The sequence below is a fragment of the Chiloscyllium plagiosum genome, unplaced genomic scaffold (genome assembly GCF_037043375.1).
Source record: "Chiloscyllium plagiosum isolate Xiang-an unplaced genomic scaffold, Cpla_swu_hap1 HiC_scaffold_45, whole genome shotgun sequence".
NCBI classification, from domain to species: domain Eukaryota; kingdom Metazoa; phylum Chordata; class Chondrichthyes; order Orectolobiformes; family Hemiscylliidae; genus Chiloscyllium; species Chiloscyllium plagiosum.
In genome coordinates, this window is record NW_028270183.1 from 11,439,436 (window position 1) to 11,458,784 (window position 19,349).

General features: G+C 45.5%; 1 protein-coding gene across 12 annotated transcripts in view; it reads left to right on the top strand.

The window, feature by feature from the left end:
* The window catches only part of nfixb (nuclear factor I/Xb), a 635,608-nt gene that overhangs the window by 538,544 nt on the left and 77,715 nt on the right, over nt 1-19,349 (top strand). For 9 of the 12 annotated variants that reach the window (XM_087983272.1, XM_087983261.1, XM_087983265.1 and 6 more), the window contains 4 exons: nt 759-879; nt 2,918-3,054; nt 16,718-16,849; nt 18,496-18,686. In XM_087983272.1, coding sequence (XP_087839398.1) covers nt 759-879; nt 2,918-3,054; nt 16,718-16,849; nt 18,496-18,686 — 581 coding nt within the window. The remainder of the gene's footprint in view (nt 1-758; nt 880-2,917; nt 3,055-16,717; nt 16,850-18,495; nt 18,687-19,349) is intronic. The other 3 variants (XM_087983260.1, XM_087983266.1, XM_087983263.1) reach the window with 1 other exon arrangement.

Sequence of the window (19,349 nt, forward strand, 5' to 3'; positions counted from 1 at the left end):
AAATTGGGAATAATTTTAGTGGAGATTTGGAAGATGTCATGGTTATGAGGGGAGGGCCAGGAGAGTGTTGGGATACTCACACCTCATGGTAAGAAAACGATGGACATGGGCAGGAGATGGATTGAAGCATTGTGGAGTCATTGAAGTTTGCAGAGAAGGATCATGGTGATGGAGTCATTATGAGGGGGGTACCCTGAAGCAGATATCTACAGTTACAAGTGGCCTGCTTTCACCTTGACAGTAACAGGGAGAGTGAGAACAAGGGGAGAGAGAGAGAGAGAGTGGAGGGCAGAGAGAGAGAGAGGAGAGAGGGGTGGGGTGGGGGAGAGTGAGGGGGAGAGAGGGAGAGAGGGGCAGTAGAGAGAGAGAGAGAAGAAGTGGGGGGCAGAGAGAGAACTAGTAGGAGAGGGAGAGAGGGCAAGTGGGAGAGGGGGAGAGAGCTAGCAGGAGACAGAGGAAGAGTGGGGGCGGGGGGCAAGAGATGAAGGAGAGAGGAATGGGGTGGGGGGAGGGGAAGAGAGAGAGGGAGCGCGAAGGAGGGGGTAGAGAGGGAGAGAGAGAAGAAGTTGGAGGGAGAGAGCTAGCAGAATAGAGATGAAGACTGGGGGCAGAGAGGGCAAGAGGGAAGGAGAGAGGTGTGGGGAGACAGAGAGAGAGGGAGCAAGAGAGTGAGAGAGAGGGAGGAACAGTGTCAATTACAGGTCAATGGTTGGGTTCACCCCTGTTGACTCAATGTGATTCTTTGCTTTTGTTCTCAGCCCCAGTTGCTGCTGCCACGGGCCCCAGCTTCAATCTGGCTGACCTGGAGAGTCCAGGCTACTACAGCATTAACCAGGTTCCCCTGGGCAGGAGGACCATCACCACCCCACCCTCCACCAGGTAGGAGACTGGGAGCAACAGTTCCGAGTGGGAAATCCCAGGGGCTTGTCATTATTGCGGAAACAGTGGCCTGCTTTCTTCTGATCCAGTAGTGGCATGGTCATGTTGTTGGATTTGTGATCCAGGGAAGTGGGCAAATAGGCTGAGACACAGGTTCAAATCCCACCATGTCAAGGAAGTAAAATTCAAATGATAAAGCTGTGTTGTAAAGCTGGTCTTACTAACAGTGAAGAATTCCTGATGAATTGTCGACTCTTCTGCTCCTCGGATGCTGCTTAACCTGCTGTGCTTTTCCAGCACCACACTTTTTGACTCTCACTAACAGTGAGTGTGGTAACTGTCTTTGTATAATCATAATGGACAGAAGAGGCCCTTCAGCCCATTGAGTCTGCATCATCCACATTAATCCCACTTTCCAGCACTAGGCACATAGCCTTGGATGCTCTAAGATTTCAAGTGCTTATCCACATACTTTGTAAAGGTTGTGAGGATTCCTGCCTCCACAATTCTCCCAGGTAAGGCATTCCAGATTCCCACTGCACTCTGGGTAAAAAAAAGACATTCCTCAAATCCCCTCTAAAGGTCCCGCCCTTCACCTTAAAATAATGCCACCTCATTATTGACCCTGAGGGGTCAATTTGACAGTTGAGGGGAACAGCTGCTTCCTGTCCACCTTGTCCATGTCCCTCATAATCTTATATACCTCAATTATTGTAAAAACCCCTTCTGGTTTATTAATGCCCTTTAAGGGAGGAAAACCGCCATCCTTACCTGGTCTGGCCTACATGTGACTCCAAGCCCGTAACTGCCCTTTGAAATGTTCAATTCAAGGGTGATTAGGAATAGGCAATAAACGTTCACATCCGATGAAAGAAAGAAGAAACCTCCATGTGATTTTGTTTTTGTGTCAGTAAATGTGACACCATTCTTAAATTGGTACCAAGGACCAGGCTTGAATCTCAAACCCAAGCCAAAGCTGCCTGTAGCAATGGTTGCCACTGAAATGCAGTAGCCTCCTTCAAAGGCTCAAGTAGTTACCTGACAGTTGAGTTTCACAACATGAGCTCCAGTTGAGGGAGGATTGCAAGCTCTGAGGTAGGCCCAGTCACATTGGAGCTCTGACCAACCGAATGAACAAACAACTGTAAGCTGGCTTTAAATTCTCTCATTTTGTTTCTACAAACTGTAGATGGGACCTAAATGGCTCAATCTCAAGCCCTGTCAATAACAATAAAAATGGGAGGCCTTAAACGCTTTCAGAAAACTATGAATCTTCTCATTCGCCTCTCTACCCATTCCTTATGTGTATATCTTTTTCTTTATGGGATGTGGACATCACTGATGAGGCCAGCATTTAGTGCCCATCCCTAATTGCCCAGAGGGCAGTTAAAGGTCAACCCCATTGCTGTGGGTCTGGAGTCACATATAGGGGCCAAACTGGGTAGAGGATGGCAAATATCCTTCCTGAAGTGAGTCAGATGGGTTTTTAATGACAATTGGCACATGGTCACCATTAGACTAGCTTCCTTTTAATTGAATTCGAATTTCACCCATCAGCATTGGTGGGATTTGAACCAATATCCTTAGAATATTAGGACTACAACTCCAGTGATGTTAGCACAAAGCTACTATCTTCCAATTGAGCAATGTACTATCTTACAGGCCCAGTCCGACCTAGCCCTTCCCAAGCCCATCTTTTTCCCCATTCGCATGTGTTACAATTGAGTCCTGGTGGAAAAATATTTGGGAGACCCCAGATCTTGGGATTCAGTACCTTTAGAAAAAAGCGTTTCTAATCCTCGGGAAAGCTGGCCACACAGCTAGGCTGAGAGGTTGGACCGAGGGTCTAGACCGAGGGTCTGGGCCGAGGGGCTAGGCTGAGAGGTTGGGCCGAGAGGCTGGGCTGAGGGTCTGGACCAAGAAGCTAGACCGAGAAACTAGGCCAGGGGGCTGGTCTGAGGAGCTGGGCAAAGAGGCTGGGCTTTGTGAGTATTTTATCACTACCACATTTTGAGTTGCAGCCCTTGCTTTTCTACAGCTCCACCAAGCGGCACAAATCCATCGAGGATAGTGAAATGGAGAGCCCGGTGGATGAAGTCTTTTACTCCAGTACAGGCCGATCCCCAGCTGCGGGCAGCAGTCAGAGTGGAGGATGGCCTAATGATGTCGACACCGGTAAGGCCTTCTATTGGATAGTGCCTTCTATTCAATCATTACCTCCTCATCGCCAGCTCTGTGTCCCAATTTCAGACAGTCTCAAAGGGGGTACTATCTACCAGTGATAGTCTACAATTGCCATTGACATTGACATATCCACAGTTGTTTTTAACAAAAGGCATATGGTTCTGGTGGAGGAGTGAATTAGGAGTAGTTTGTTTCCTTTTCATAAAATCTTATTTTTGTACCTTTAAATCACTGCATGGGATTTGGGCTAGTTGGGACAGAACTCATTCCCATCCTTTATAGCCCTTGAGAAGGTGGTGGTGAGCTGCCTTCTTGAACTGCTGAAGTCCATATGCTGTGGGTAGACACACAATACCATTCAGGAGGGAATTCCAGGATTTTGACCCAGCGATAGTGAAGGATCAGTGATATATTTCCAAGTCAGGATGGTGAGTGTCTTGGAGGGCAACCTGTAGGAGGTGGTAATCCCATATATCTGCTGCTCTGGACCCCCCCTGTGTGAGAGTAGCTTCCTGTTTGTGTCAATGCCTTAAATTTATCATTACACTCCAGAGATTATATCTATTCAGATCGATACATCAGCCTCATTATCTGTGGAGAGAAATAGAAATCTAGTGGAGATGGCCTTAGCCCTCTTACTAGGATAATATAAGAATGGTAAAGTCATTCGAACATGGAGAATACCCTTTGATCCATCTATTCTGGCTTCCCTAATGCCAATCCCCTCTATATAAGGACCATAATGTAAAGGTGGGTTCACCATAATCTTACCATAATTCAAACAGTACAGAGAGAGAGAGATTACTGGCTGGGGGTTTAACCTGAGGATCACCATGCCTCAAGTGAGGGGAGAGATTGAGAAAGCATAATATTCATGGGAACTAAACCCACGCTGCTGGCGTTGCATTTCAAATCATCTCCACAAACCACGCACCAGCACAGATACAAAGGCAGAATATTGTGGACTTTGAAAAGCTGACGCATAGACACAGAACACTGGAGAAATTCAGCAGGTCTGGCAGTGTCCATGGAGAGAGAAACTGTTAACGTTTAAGTCTGATATGACTCTTCCTCAGAACTCTCCTTCTTCAGTAGAAACCAAAGGATCACCATTAAGGCAACAGAAACCAACATGTAAATATAGTCAATATGAGCAATGTGACAACAATCAATATTAATAAAGAGAGACAAGTTTAAGTGTCTGGTGAAGACACTCCTCCTTTCCATGAATACTCTATCTGCAACGTGTCTATCCCAGCTGTTTTACACAGTGAACCTTTGTTTCTAGACATTTATTGATATTCATTCCTGTTTGCCCATGATATAAATGGAAAGTACAATGTGTCCCTGTTGGGTGATGTATGCATCCTGTCAGTTTCATTGGATCATTTTCAGATGTGACGTGCCCTTAGCATCATAGCTCATGTTCTGTCTCTCCGAGCTGAGTGCAGGATTGAGGTTGACACTCATGGTGCTGTACACAGGGTGCTACATTGTTTCAAGTCTCCTTTTGGATTGTACGTTAAACCCACTGCCCTCACGGCAGGCATAAAGGACCCCATGACACTTATTTTGAAGGCGTTCCTGGATATTTATACCTCAGCCACCTTCACTAAAAAGAGAGTACCCAGTAACTAAGGTGGTACCATGTGCAGGATCTCCATGTGTGAAAATTGATTGTTGCGTGGCCTTTGCGACAATACAGAATGCATATCTGCAAGTGACCTTGTTGGTTGCAAAGTGACAGTGGGAAATGTCCCAAGGCTGTGAAAGGTGCTACCTAAGTGCAGGTTCTCCAATGTGGGTGTATGTCTGTGTGTATGTATATACATGTGTGCCTGTTTGTTTGTCTGTAGGTCTGAGTATGAGTGTGCCTTTCTGTCTGTGTGTGTGTGGGGAGGGGGAGAGGTGGAGGTGAAAGGGGGGAGTGTGTGGGTCTGTGTGTACCTACCTGTGTGTGGGACCAACTGTGGGTATGTGTAAGATTATCTGTGTGGGTGTATGCATCTATGTGTGTGTGTGTGTGTGTAAGACTATCTGTATGTGTGTATCTACCTGTGTGTCTGTCTGTGTATGTGTCTGTGTGTAAGTGTGGCTGTCTATCTGTGTTTAATGTGCTTGCATGTGAGTGTGTGTAGCTGTGTGTTTGTCTGTGTGTGTGTCTGTGTGGCTCTGTCTATCTGTGTGGGTGTGTGTGTGTGTATGTGTGTTTGGGTGTGTGTCAGTATCTGTGTGTGTATGTGTGAGGTGTGTGTGTGTGTCTGTGTGAGTCTGTCTGGGTATATGTGTTTGCGTGTGTGTCTGAGTGTGGGGCAAGTATGTGGAGAGAGGGGAGCAAGGAAGCAAATAAATATGGGCACTCCATTCAGAAATGGAGCTCAGAACAACAAGACCACATTGTCTCGAGAAGAGGGATTGCTTACATTCCAATGCTTCACTCTCACTATTTCCTTTTTTTAATTAAATGAGTCTGAGAGAGGGGAGAGAGAGAGAGAGAGAGAAAGAAAGAGAGAGAGAAGGCATTATCACAATCTGGAGCATTTTTCCAAACGTTCCTTGTGGCGAGGTAGAGAAAGAAAGAGAGAGAGTAAAAAAAAAGCAGCCACAAAAAGCAGCTTGTTAGTTCAAGAATAAATCTGAAAAAAAAAGGTGAGGAGCTGCCAAAAAGATCGTGAGCAGCAGGAATACAGATGGATTCCTTCATTCATCACAAGGCCTGGCTTGTTTTCCAAATCTCTTTGTGTCAAATGTCTTTTAAATTAAAAAAAAATCTGATTCGTCTCTCGCAACGAAAGACGTTGTAAATCAGAGTGCAGCAAATGTCCAGCAAGCCTGCTTGCTGCCCTTGTTATCCTGTTCGAGGCACCTCTTCCTCCGGGTCCCTCCGCCAAATCGTTTTGAGGCAGCTCATTAATTAACGCCTCATTTGGAGCAGGGAAACCACATGGGAGGTCTCAAGGTGCAGCAAGTTTTTCACTAAATCTGGAATATCAGTGTGGGATGGTGCAGTGGTTGTGTCTCTATCCTTGGACCAGGAGGTCCAAGTTCAAGCCCCACCTGTTCTAGAGGTGTGTAATAACATCCCTGGGCAGGTTGATTAGAAAAATAAGTTGAATAAAAATAAATTAATGTCAGTTGTGGTGCAGTGGTAATGTCCCTACCTCTGAGCCAATAGGCCTGAGTTCAAGCCTGACCTGTTCCAGCGGTGTGTTTCAACCCATCCAAGCTGGTTGATTTCAAAATATCCCAGTCATTGTGAGAGGTTTTTATGGCAAGGTAATAGTTTCCCACCTCTCAGGCAGGAGTGCTAGGTTCAAAGTCCTACCTGCCAGGAGGTGTGTCAGATTATATCTGAACAGACTCACTTAAAATAACTGTCAAGTAATTCTACTGGAACAACTGAGGTGTCAGTCAAGTCACTTCCACAGTGTGGTACAATGCAACCTCAAAGGTGCAAGTTTAATTTCTGAGTGTGTCTGTGCCCAGCAACATTCAGTGATCTGAGATCTCGGCGATGGAAACATTAAAAACATGTCAACTGTGGCTCAGTCCCTCATTCTCTTATCTTGGGGTGGGGTCAGTTAGCTTGGATGTGCTGGTCTGGAATGAAGAGTGACACTAACAATGTGGGTTCAATTCACATACCAGCTGTGATTACCATGAAAGACTGTCCTTTTCAACGTGGCTATGGGTATTGATGGATATGTTCAAGACTGGGATCAACCCGTTGGTTAATATGAAGTAACTACATTGTGTAACCACACAGCTCTGGCTGTACTTTGGAACTAATCTATGTCATGGTTTGGGAGGCCAACAGTAAGTAGCCATCGTCCACAATTGAGCGTAGACATCCATCTCCATTAGAGAGAGGCAGTTAGTTATCTGCAGCTCAAGGATGAAGAGGCAAAGTCTCCATGAACTACCAGAATGGCCAGAATGGGGAACTGAAACCCTGCTGGTGGCTTTATATAGCACCAGAGCATAGCTATCTCACCAACTAAACTAACCTGACCACAACACACCCCCAGCCTCCTTCCCCAGAAGATCAGCAGTGGGGATGATGTATCAATACACATTCATTACACCCATTTTCTTTTAAGCCAACAATTCTGATCCCTCTCAATTAAAAGACCTGCATTTAAGTAGCTGCCTGCATGGTCTCTGGTTGCAACATGTTTTGGGACCTCCTATAAAGCAGCGACATGATTGCCACGTAGGAAACAGTGTTGGGCATGAGTGTTTGACATGGAGTGGGATTTTGAGATACAGGCCAGCCATGAACTGATGACACAGGGTGTTGGGGCCAAATGGCCTCCTCCAGTTCCTATCACCAGCCAAAATGATTGGCTCTGAATTTCCTCAGTGCTGTCCTATTCTCAGCAGCAGAGTGGAGCAAACTCTGTAAAAACCGGCCTTTTCTGGGTATATTGCTCTCTGCTCCTATCGATGTGTTTGGGCTCATGATGGACTGCCCAGGATAAGACAAGGTCTGTCTTCAACCTTCACCTTCTTTCTAATCCAGTTTATCACATATTCAAGCTAGATGCTGCAACCCATGGTGTTTATCCATCAGGCTCTAATCTTCACTGTCATATTAATGACAGACTATTCCATGAGAAGGATAAGACTGAAGTTTGCTCAACCTTGAATGGACTGGATGGAGGTGATAGGGACAAACTATTCCCATTGGTAAAAGGATCAAGAATGAAAGGGTGTAGATTTAAAGTAATTTGCAAAAGAAGCAAGGGTGAAATGAGAAAACAATCTTTTTCCCTTAGTGATTAGTTAGGGTCTAAAATTCACATTGTGTTGGAGGCAGGTCCAGTTGAAGCATGAAAGGGCACTGGATAATAATGCACAGGAGAATGGGGAGAAAACGGGAGATTAAGAATAGGAAATGATGCTCAATTGAAGAGCCAATTCAGGCTCAATCGGCTGAATGGCCACCTTCTGTCCCATTGGACTTCTGTGAGTCTACCTAGTGCTAGCTGCTTTCCTCCACATGCTTCTCTGCACACGTCTCTAACATTCTAGACTTCAGGCTCCTGCCTGGCTCAATGTGTGACTCTCTTCCTCCCTTAACTCCACCCACACTGTGCTATTTAAACACAGTGAGAAGCAGCTCTGCGACATCTTCACAAGATGGATCCAGGATCTGAAAGCCCTTACACAACTGGTGGGGAGACGCTATCTGGTAATTGGAAGGACAGGATGAGAAAGGAGGAAACTCACATCATATATCTTCACATCATTCTAGAAGATGTGAAGCCAAAACCATATGATTCATAGGAGAGAGTGCTGCCTCCTGAGTTATATTGGCACTGAAAACATGAAGGGAGTCCTGATTTAAAAGTAAATTGTGGGGAAAAGCTGAGAAATGGTGATCTCGCTCATGCTGTCCTTCCTTCGTTGACCTGCATAAAGCTTCCTTAACTTGCTCCATCTTTATGTCTACCTTGGATGACCCAGTTTGGCCCCACTCTGACATAACATTACAATGCTCATGCAGACTGTCAGCAAAGTCCTTTCGCTGAATTAGATGGGAAAAATGCACTGTGGGCAGTGGGTCATTTAAATAATTGAATGGAAAATCATATTCCAAGGCTATGCACCCCAGTGCACGTAACCTTCATCTATTTCAGTGTTACAAGCTCATTCAGTATGTCCAGGAGAATAGGAAACAGTCAAGGGTTGTTGTGTGTAGTGACATTACAAACACATTTTTCAATGTGATATTGATGTTGCTCTGAGCAATAACTGGAGGAGCCCATAGCCCAGACCGATCAGATTGGAGATTAACTGGAGTCATTCTCCAAGCTGGTCTTCTACATACGCCCAATGCCGCACTCTGCTTCACCATTGTTGTCTACAGTTTGCAAGCCGTGCTGGATCATAGGGTCCAGAAAAACTTACATTTCTATGGTGCCTTCCATGACAGGATGGCACGTTGCCACCAGTGAAGTGCAAACCCTATTGTAACATGAGAAACTGAGAGATAACTTGTGCACAGTAAGCTCTCATAATCTGTGAGATAGACAAGAAGGAGGCATTCGCCCTATCATTTCCATGCTGCTTCAGCTGGAGTTGCCTACCCCAATCCCATTTCCTTTACCCGACAACTTCCGATACCTTTTCCTTTGGAGAGCCTTGTCTGATTCCCTGTACATGAGGGTTTGATATCTGAATTGTCTGTGACAAAGAACTCCTATCACTTGCTGCACAAAAGCATTTTTTTTAACATTCCCTGTTATTCTTCAATGAGAAGGTGAAAAATAGGGCTAAGATAGGCTTTCACTTGTCTTCAACACCGATTTGCATTCAACACTGATCTATTACCATCTGGTGACTTCTGTTTCATAGGTTAAAAAATGTTGGAGAACCAGCCTTTTTTGTTTTTAAGGAAGTTTTCCTTTCCCTGTTTTTGTTCTGCAGCAAGACTCAGAGCCTTTTCTGTGGTAACAGAAAATTGATTTTAAGGTACACTTGGGGCTGCATCTATATTTGGCTGTGGTTTATGCCAAAACAAAATGCTCATCGCCTTTTAAACTCACAATATAACTCATAGCATTCACTCATTGTTTTCCATTAGAAAAATATGGTTACAACTCACTGGGTGAGTGCACTGGCAATCAAGCCCTACTATTTCCATAGTTGTCACCAAAGTTAAAAGAAGTTATCAAAATACTCAAAAGTCCCCAGTTTACCTGACTGATAGACTCAGGTTATTATAAAACATGGACTGTATTGGTGGAGGGTTGTAACCTTACTCTGGGACAAGAGTCCTGAATTTAAGTACCACTTTGCTCCAAAGGTGTGTAATAATGTCTTTGAATGGGTTGATTAGAAAAGATCGAGTTAAAAATCTCACAACACCAGGTTATAGTCCAACAGGTTCATTTGGAAGCACTAGCTTTCGGAGCGCTGCTCCTTCGTCAGGTAACTAGTGGGGCAGGATCATAAGACAAATGATCCTATCCCACTAGTTACCTGATGAAGGAGCAGCACTGTGAAAACCAGTGCTTCCAAATGAACATGTTGGACTATAACCTGGTGTTGTGTGATTTTTAACTTTGTCCACCCCAGTCCAACACCAGCACCTCCACATCAGAAAATATCCAACCACTGGTAAACAAATATGAACTGTTGACATATACTTCAACTAACTAAGACTCTAACTCCCCTCTATATTCCCCTACATGCACATACAGACAGACACAGGTAAGCAATAAAAAAAATTGGTATGATGGATGGAGGTGATAAAATTGTCAATCAAAGAGTTCAAGGTACCAGTCCTCAGAATTCGATAAATGTGAGCCTAGCTAGAAACACCAGCATCCTGGAAATGAATAATTTTTAAAAAGAAAAGGTGTAATTGCACTCAAATTTATTCAGAGAAGGTTCACTTGATTGATTTCTGGGATGGTTAAGTTACATCACAAGGAGAGGCCAAACTGGCCTGGTCTGTTTGGAAGACTGTGAGGTGATCTTATTGAAACAACAAGATCCTAAGGGGATTTGATAGGGTGGATTCTGAACGATGTTTCTCCTTGTGGCGATGAGTAGGATTAGGGAGCACTCTTTAAAAATAAGTGGTCTCCCCGTTAACTCAGGAAGCGAGGGAGAATATATTTCCCTCGAGAAATGCTCTTTCCCATAGAGTGGTGGAGGGGTGGGGTGGGGGGGAGGTCTTTGAATATTTTGGTGGCAGAAATAGATATGCTCTTGAAGGGTAGTAGCAGAGCAAGTTCAAGTGGCCAATGGCCTATTCTTGCTCCTAATTCTAATGTCCATATATTCGGGGCTCAGTACGAGAAGGAAAAACAAAGCTGATATTCCAAGGAAGTGCTGCGTTGCTGAACAGGCCCTCTGTTAGAAACATGTGAATGTGGGGCTTGATCTGCTCAGTCAGCTGTAAGGGAGTTATCTTGGATGATCTAATAGCTACCCCTCAACTATATAAATGGTGATGGAGCAATAATATCACTGTTTAGAACTCAGAACCCGAGGTTAATTATTTGGGCATATGGGTTTAAATGCCACCAGAATAGATGGTGAAATTTGAATTCAATAAAAGTCTAGAATTAAAAGTCTAATGGTAACCAGTGTCATCAAAGCCCATCTGGGTCACTAATGCCCTTTAGGGAAGGAAATCTGCCATCCTAACCTAGTCTGGCCTCCATGTGACTGCAGACACACAGGCACATGGTTGACTCTTAACTGCCCTCCAAGATGTCAACAAATGCAAGGCCTACATCCCATGAAGCAATAAGAAAAAACTGACATCACATAAACAGGGTATCTGATCATTAGCACTTTGCCATTTGTGGGAGCTTGATGTGTATGCACAGGCTGCCACATTTCCTGTGCTGCTGTAGCAGTGACTGCATTTGGATAAAGTATCTCACTAGCTTTCCTGCAGTTGAGAAAAGCAAGTCTTTCTTTGGTCATGGGAAGTAATGAACATGTGTGGAGCACTTCCTATTTCGGATGGTGGCCTTTTGTTGGTCATAGTGTCTACAAGATACTGCCGTGATAACTCGGGGTCATTCTCTCCCCTACACCTACCTTCCTGCAGGTAAGGGGCTATTCAGGGGCAATACTGTCCTATTCCCATGCAAACTGAGGAGGCTCTGTTTGCAAGGCACCATAAGGATTGATAGTTCAGCATGTACCATCATGGGCTCTCAGCCTGTGGGCTTTTGCATGGCCTCTCCCTGAAAGCTACCCAGGGCAGGATGAATGAAACCAGTAAACTCACTCATGGCAGTTTGCCACTTTATAGGCTGGGACTGAGGGCCCCGGTCGAAAATTCTGAGGAGTTCGGAGACAATTGAAAGTGATATCTCGCCATGAAGCACTTTGGAACATGAGTTGCAGTGTGATTGAATTCAAACTGAATATACCGACTGTCTGGCCAGATAATATTCATTCCTCCAAGGACAGAGAAAAGAACAATAAAAAGATAAATTCCAAATTCCTTACCGCCAGCACAGATTTATATTCTAATAAACTCAGAGATCATGAAATTCTGCTCAGCTTTGTTCCTCATCATTTAAGAATTCCAGCCTTGAATTTTAGCATCTGCCAAAATATGAGCATCTGATAATCCTGAAATTCCTCCTTGTAGGAATTGTGACCCATTGACAAGAGTGAAGGGAGGAATATGCTCCATGCAGTTATTGACCACACTGTCATCATGTTATAGGGATGGTTTGGCCATGGATCACTGGGTAGATACTCTTGCCTTGGAGTCAGAAGGCGATGGCTCAAGACTGACTCCAGAATCCAATTTGTGCTTGCAGGTCCAGTGCAGCACTGTAGGAGTGCAGCACTGTTGGAGGTATTGTCTTTCCTGCGGGACATAACACCAATGTCGTGTCTGTTTGGTCAGGTTGATGTGAGAGGTCCAATGGCATAATTTCGAAGAGGAACGTAGTGTTATTCCTGCCATAGAATGGTTACAGCACAGACAGAGGCCCTTTAGCTCATCATGTCTGCTTGCTCTCCAAAGGAGCTGTTCATCCAGCATCATTTCCCTGCCTTTTCCCACATAGCTCTGCATGTTTTTCAGGTAACAATCCAATTCCCTTTTGAGCACTTTGATATCTCTCCCACATTCAAAGGCAGTGGATTCCAGTTCCTGACCACCCACTACATGGCTAGGCAAAAGTGAGGAATGCAGATGCTGGAAATCAGAGTCTAGATTAGAGTGGTGCTGGAAAAGCACAGCAGGTCAGGAGCAGGAAAATCGACATTTCGGGCAAAAGCCCTTCATCAGGAAACTCACTACGTGAAGCAGTTTCTCCTTTTAGCCTATCATCAACATCAACCAGCACCATTTTGTCATTACTGTTCATGGGTGAGCTTGCTGTGTGCAAATTTGTTGTCATGATTCTGATAACACAACAGCGATGAAGCTTCAAACATATTTTATTGCCTGTAGTGCCTGAGGCTACAATTTGACCAGACTTCCTTACCTCTTGGACGGTGGGAACTTTAAGTAGGTCCATCTGGAAGGGCCATTGCGGCCTTGTTTAATGCCTCCTCCTCCAAGAGGCAGCAGATCCCTCAACACCACGCGGAGGTGGCCACCAGGTTACATTGGCAAGTCTCCACCTGAAAAGCCAGTGAAACCGGTCAATCACCGTGAGTCTGTCAGTACAGAAGGAGACCACTCGGCCCATCGTGCTTGCACCAGCTCTTCAAAGGAACTTCATTACCTAATGCCGACCTCCCACTTTTGCTCCAAATAAAACATACTTGATCTGACTCATTCTGTGCACTACAAAATCAGGGCTAGGTCATCCATTTGCCCAACATCTCCCAAGTGGGTGACAGAGGGATTTGAACTTGTGGCCCTATGTATCAGGCCAGAGGGCCATCAATGAAGCCAAGGAGAACACTGATGGGTATATCATTCCCTGCAGGCAGATCTGTGCTTGAGCTGTCCATTGTACCCATGAGCAGTTGGGATCTTCGAGGCTTTTGATGTGCAGGGTGTAGCTTTGCTTTTCTATAAAAGGTGGATTGCTGGGTGCATTCCAGAGGGTGAATTCCAACAACATGTTCTTTCCACTGCTCCATAAACCACACAGAGCGATTAAATGTCACTTTTTCCAGAAGCAACCAAGATTTCTGTTGCAGCTTCTAGCAATCACTGGCAGATTCACACTGATGATTCTATTTTCAGTGTAGGATGTTTTATTAACAGTATTCTCCCCAGGTGGCACTTCTGTGTTGCTCCAGATGTACCTGGGGAGAAAGGGAGTGAGCATGAAATAGGAAAGAAAGAATGAGAGACAGGTAGGGAAAGGCAAAGGTGGTAGAAGGGAGAAAGGTGAGGGATGCTGGGCAAAGCAGGGAAGGGTAGAGCAGGGGGGACAGGCAAAGAATGAAACTGGGAGATGGGCAAAGTGTAAAACAGGGACAGAAGAATGTTGAACAAAAGCATGGAACCAGGCTGAACCAAAAACAGAAAATGCAGTCTGAGTTGTTTCTGCAGAGATTGAAAGAAAGCAAACATTTCAAGTGCAATGATCTTTCTTTGTTCCTACAGATACTGCGAGACATTGCTGAGTTTCTTCAGCGTTTTCAGTTTTTACTTTAGTCTCCATCACCCACAGGGGTTTGTCTTTATTCATAGGGCCAGGCTGTTTGGCTTTAAAATCCCTATTCCTTACACTGACTATGTACAATTTACTTTACCATGGGATCTTCATTTAATCTCTGACAAAATGAGGATCTGCTCTATCACTGGGGCCTTACGAACTGCAGATCTGTAACATTGCCTGTCACTGCCCATGCCTCAATTCAGACTCTCGCCCACATCTTCTCTCCTCTGCACTTTACTATTTCAATCCTTAGTCAGTATTCCATATCCCATCCTGCACATTCATTCAAAACTCTGGTCTCTGGAGCAGCAATTGCACTAACTCTTTTCTTGCATCGTCCCTGTGTTCACTCACTGATTTTGTCTCTCTAAAGTGACAGGACCGTGACTCTGAGAATGCTACCTTCGATTTGCAAATCACTCAGCCTCTCCTCCTACACTTTTTGTAACTCCCTTCAGTCTCTGTGCCCACCCTGTGCCCACCCAGATCTCTGCACATCTCCAATTCCAGCCTCTTGCTCGTTCCTGATTTTCCTCACTCCACCAGAGGCAGTGGTGGCTCCAAAGTTCCATCCGTAAAAGTAAAGAGAATCTCGCATTTCTGTAGTGCCTTTCACCACCTCAGGATGTTGCAAATTGCTTTGAAGGCAATGTGGTCACTCTTCATGTTGAAGCTCTCAGCCTATTACCCCTTTCTCCATGCACTCCTTGAAACCTACTTCTTACAACAAGCTTCTGCTCACCCTTCCCAGTATCATTTCCTGTGGTGAAGTCACTTCCTGCTCTTTTTCTCGGAGGTAGTGGATGGGTCTAACTCAATGTGTTCAGGAAGTGACGTCACCACAGGAAATGACATCACATGAAATGACATCACCAACCCCAAAAAACCCAAACATATAGATAGAAAGCAGGAATTATCAGCAGTGCTTTGCCTGAGGTGCACTGAGGTACCTAGTAGGGTGACAAAACGTCTGGAAATGAACCTTCCAGCTCGGCGAGCAAACCTACATTCAGATCCCAACCTAAACTAGTCCCACCTGCCAGCACCCGGCCCATATCCCTCCAAACCCTTCCGATTCATATACCCATCCAAATGCCTTTTAAATGTTGCAATTGTACCATCCTCCACCACTTCCTCTAGCAGCTCATTCCACACACGCACCACCCTCTGCATAAAAATGTTGCCCCTTAGGTCTTTTATATACTTTTCCCCTCTCTACCCTAAACCTATGCTCTCGAGTTCTGGACTGCCCCACCCCAGGGAAAAGACCTTGTCTATTTACCCTTTCCATGCCCCTGATGACTTTATAAATCTCAATAAGATCACCCCTCAGCCTCCGACGCTCCAACGAAAACAGCCCTAGCCTATTCAACCTCTCCTGATACCTCAAATCCTCCAACCCTGGCAACATCCTCGTAAATCTTTTCTGAATCCTTTCAAGTTTCACGACATCTTTCCGATAGGAAGGAGACCAGAAATGCATGCAATATTCCAACAGTGGCCTAACCAATGTCCTGTACAACCGCAACATGACCTCAACTCCTGTACTCAATACTCTGACCCATAAAGGAAAATGTACCAAACACCTTTTTCACTATCCTATCTTCCTGCAACTCCACCTTCAAGGAGCAATGAACCTGCATTCCAAGGTCTCTTTGTTCAGCAACACTCCCTAGGACCTTACCATTAAGCGTATAAGTCCTGCTAAGATTTGCTTTCCCAAAATGCAGCACCTAGCATTTATCTAAATTAAACTCCAACTGCCACTCCTCAGTCCATTGGCCCATCTGATCAAGATCCCATTGTAATCCAAGGTAATCTTCTTCATTGTCCACTACACCTCCAATTTTGGTGTCATCTGCAAACATACTAACTATATCTCTTAAGCTCACATTCAGGGGTTCAAGATAGACTGGTTGAGGAGAAGGAATAGTCAAGAATTATCGTCAGGCTTATTCTTAAACGTTACACTTACTAATAAACTTCATACTAAATATTTATGGCAAAATGGTCATCTTATACCAGGCTCTGACTGATAGTTACATTAGATAATAACCAATCTGTCTTCTCTGAGTATTCATGTCAAGGTGCTCCGTGTGTCTCTTTCAGAGAATCACACATTGCAGAATTTATTACACATTGTTCTATCTCTGCCCACATTGGGGTATTCATACCCAGTGATGTGCAGCTCCATGACATCACTGAAGATTGCTCCAGCATTCTATTACCTTTGTACAACAGATAGAGTTAGGATCCAGATCTTTGAGGGGCTGAATGGTCTCTGGCTGTTTTCATATTCCAGGATGAGGTTGCTGTGAGGTGGCTTTCTGGTTGGAACCTTTGTTAACAGTGTAAATTACTGAGGAGACCAAGCAAAGTCTGTGTCCAATCAGGACTCCATGGGTTCCAGTCTCTGATGTCTATTTGCCCATCTCTGTTGCCTGGGATCTCCCAGTTGGTTGGGCCAAATGGGTGAGTTGGTGACAGGCTGGATTGGCATGTTCAGGGCTTCATGTCTGATGTGTTGATTGTTCTATTCCCAGGTATGACATCACCCACTTCCTTAAAGAAGTCAACGAAACATGAGTTTGGCAGTGGAACACCTTCACAAACAGTCTCCTCGCGGATGGCATTCACCCATCACCCATTGCCTGTGATAGCAGGTACCAGACCAGGTGAGGGGAAGCCTCAGGTTAAATCTTCAGGATCACCCTGCAGGCAGTGCAGTATGCCCATTTTAGCTTCTGGACTGTGTTGTGTCTTGAATTGTGACTGTAGTCTCCCCATGCACCGAGATGGGAAAAAGGGAATGTGCTCAGCTGGCAGCTTGGATGCTCTGTACAACAGCTGGCATCTACGACTGAATAGTGTCAGAATAAGGGGCACAGCATCCATGTCCTGGCTTGGTGCATTACTCCAGGCGGTCCACAATGAAGGAAAACCCCTTAAAAGGGGCTTTAAATAAGAGAAGGTTTGCTGAGCAGAATGTGGCCTCGGGTTGCGAACGTGGGTATTACACTGAACGTGGGTATTACTTGCACAGTAGTGGCAAGATAGTGCTTCAGGTCAGACGAGTGAGTAAGGAAACAGGAGGTGGCATTGGCCGCAGAGGCCTGGCAAAATGGCATCAGTCCACCCCTCCTCCTGATTGCCTTGGGAACACCTGAGACAGGACAGAGAGAGAGAAGAAATGTTTCTAACTCTTTCCAGAGGGTTGAGTTAATGTTGAATGGGAGTCTGAGTGGATTCTGGTGCATCTGCACAAATGGAGTAAACAATCCTGATTATTTAGTCAACTATCGGTGGATGACCTTTGGGATCCTCAGCTTTTCACCAAGTTTCTTGGACTCGCAATTATGTCAGGAGTTTTTTTTTGACATAAATGTCTAGTAACATTAGCATGGCATGGTGCCTCAGTGGTTAGCACTGCTGCCTCACAGTACCAGGGACCTGGTTTCGATTCCAGCTTCTGTCTGTGTGGAGTTTGCACATTCTCCTCATTTCTCTGTAGGTTTCCTTCCGCAGTACAAAGATGTGCGGGTTAGGCAGATTGGACATGCTAAATTGCCTTTTGTGTCTAGGGATATGCAGGCTAGGTAGGTTAGCCATGGGAAACGTGGGGTTGCAGGGATAGGGTGGGGGACTGGGTCTGGGTGCTGTTTGGAGAGTTGGTGCAGACTCAATGGGCTGAACAGCCTCTTTCTGCACAGTAGAGATTCTGTAATTCTATGAGCGTGCATCGGTTTCCTAATGCCTAATTTTTGATTGTGAACTTTTGCAAGGCAATGTCCACCTGAAGCTGTTGCTGCCCTCTTCACTGCTGGATACTCAGTTGAAGAGGTGTGGCTTCAGAGAAAAAACCAAGTTTGCCAAGTCCTTCTGGGCAGTTTCCTCAACGGAATAAGGTGTACCCGGCGAAGGATAACCTTGAGGCATGCCCTCCCTTCTGTCAAACTAGTCTCCGACTGTTTGCTGAGGAAGTCCACTGCCACTTTTAAGAGCAACATGAGAATGGGTAGCTCAGTTGACAGATGCCCAATGTTTCCATCCAGTTTACATGGGGTACATGAGATCCATTTGGCAGTTCCTGTGTGCCACTTTGAACTGACTGATTGGGGCAGTTTTGTGGCATGGGTTTGACAGAAAGAGGGAGAAGGTGAGACCACCCACCAGGCCTCAGTGAGGCCTAGAGTTGAATGGGCAAGAGTTATTCATTTTGTTTCATTCTGTGTGCGTTGGCCGCGGATGTTGTTCATGAAATGCTGACTGCCTTGTCTCTGCATCTTTCTCTGCATTTTTTTCCTGTTTTTGAAAAACGCAGGGAGTCCTCGAGCACCGGCCTCCGCTATCCATTTCCCGCCGTCCTCCATCATCCAGCAGCCAAGCCCCTACTTTACCCACCCAACCATCCGCTACCATCACCATGCTAGCCAAGACCCTCTGAAGGAGTTTGTCCAGCTGATCTGCTCCGACAGTTCCAGTCAGGCCACAGGACAGGTGGGGTACCTGAATGTAAGGCTCCAGCTTTTACTCTGCTGCTTCCTATTGTTCTGTTTCCGATTCGAGAAAATACATGCTTCTAGACATTAGTGGTCGAGCCATCAAACGTAATCGCTTGTTTCCTCCTCTGGCACTTAAAGAGTGAGTCCCCCACCCCTGCCTCAGCCCTTCACTCAGACCTTTTTGACTTAGTTTGGCATTTGGCACATTTGTCATTAGCACCTCCCCCTTTCCCAGCCAGTGTGTAGTACTGAGCTACACCAGATCATGGATTGGGTGGAGTGAGATTAACCCGCTAATGCTCCAATTGGGCACAGCCATCTCCCATTGGCCTACCACCCATGCCACATTGATACTTGGGCAGCCAACTCCTGACCCCATTTGGAAGACCAGTGGAGCCATCCATATTGGGGTTATGGATGGCCCCACTGGCCCGAGCCTCACCTGGTTCCCCGGATTTTCTCCACACAATGGGAAGCGCCGTCTTTGCTCACTCCCTGTCCAGATTACCATGTGGGCAGTGGGCATTCAGGAGAAAGTGAGGACTGCAGATGCTGGAGACCAGAGTTGAAAAGTGTGGTGCTGGAAAAGCGTAGCAGGCCAGGCAGCATCCGAGGAGCAGGAGAATCGACGTTTCGGGTATAAGCCTGAAGAAGGGCTTATGCCCGAAACATC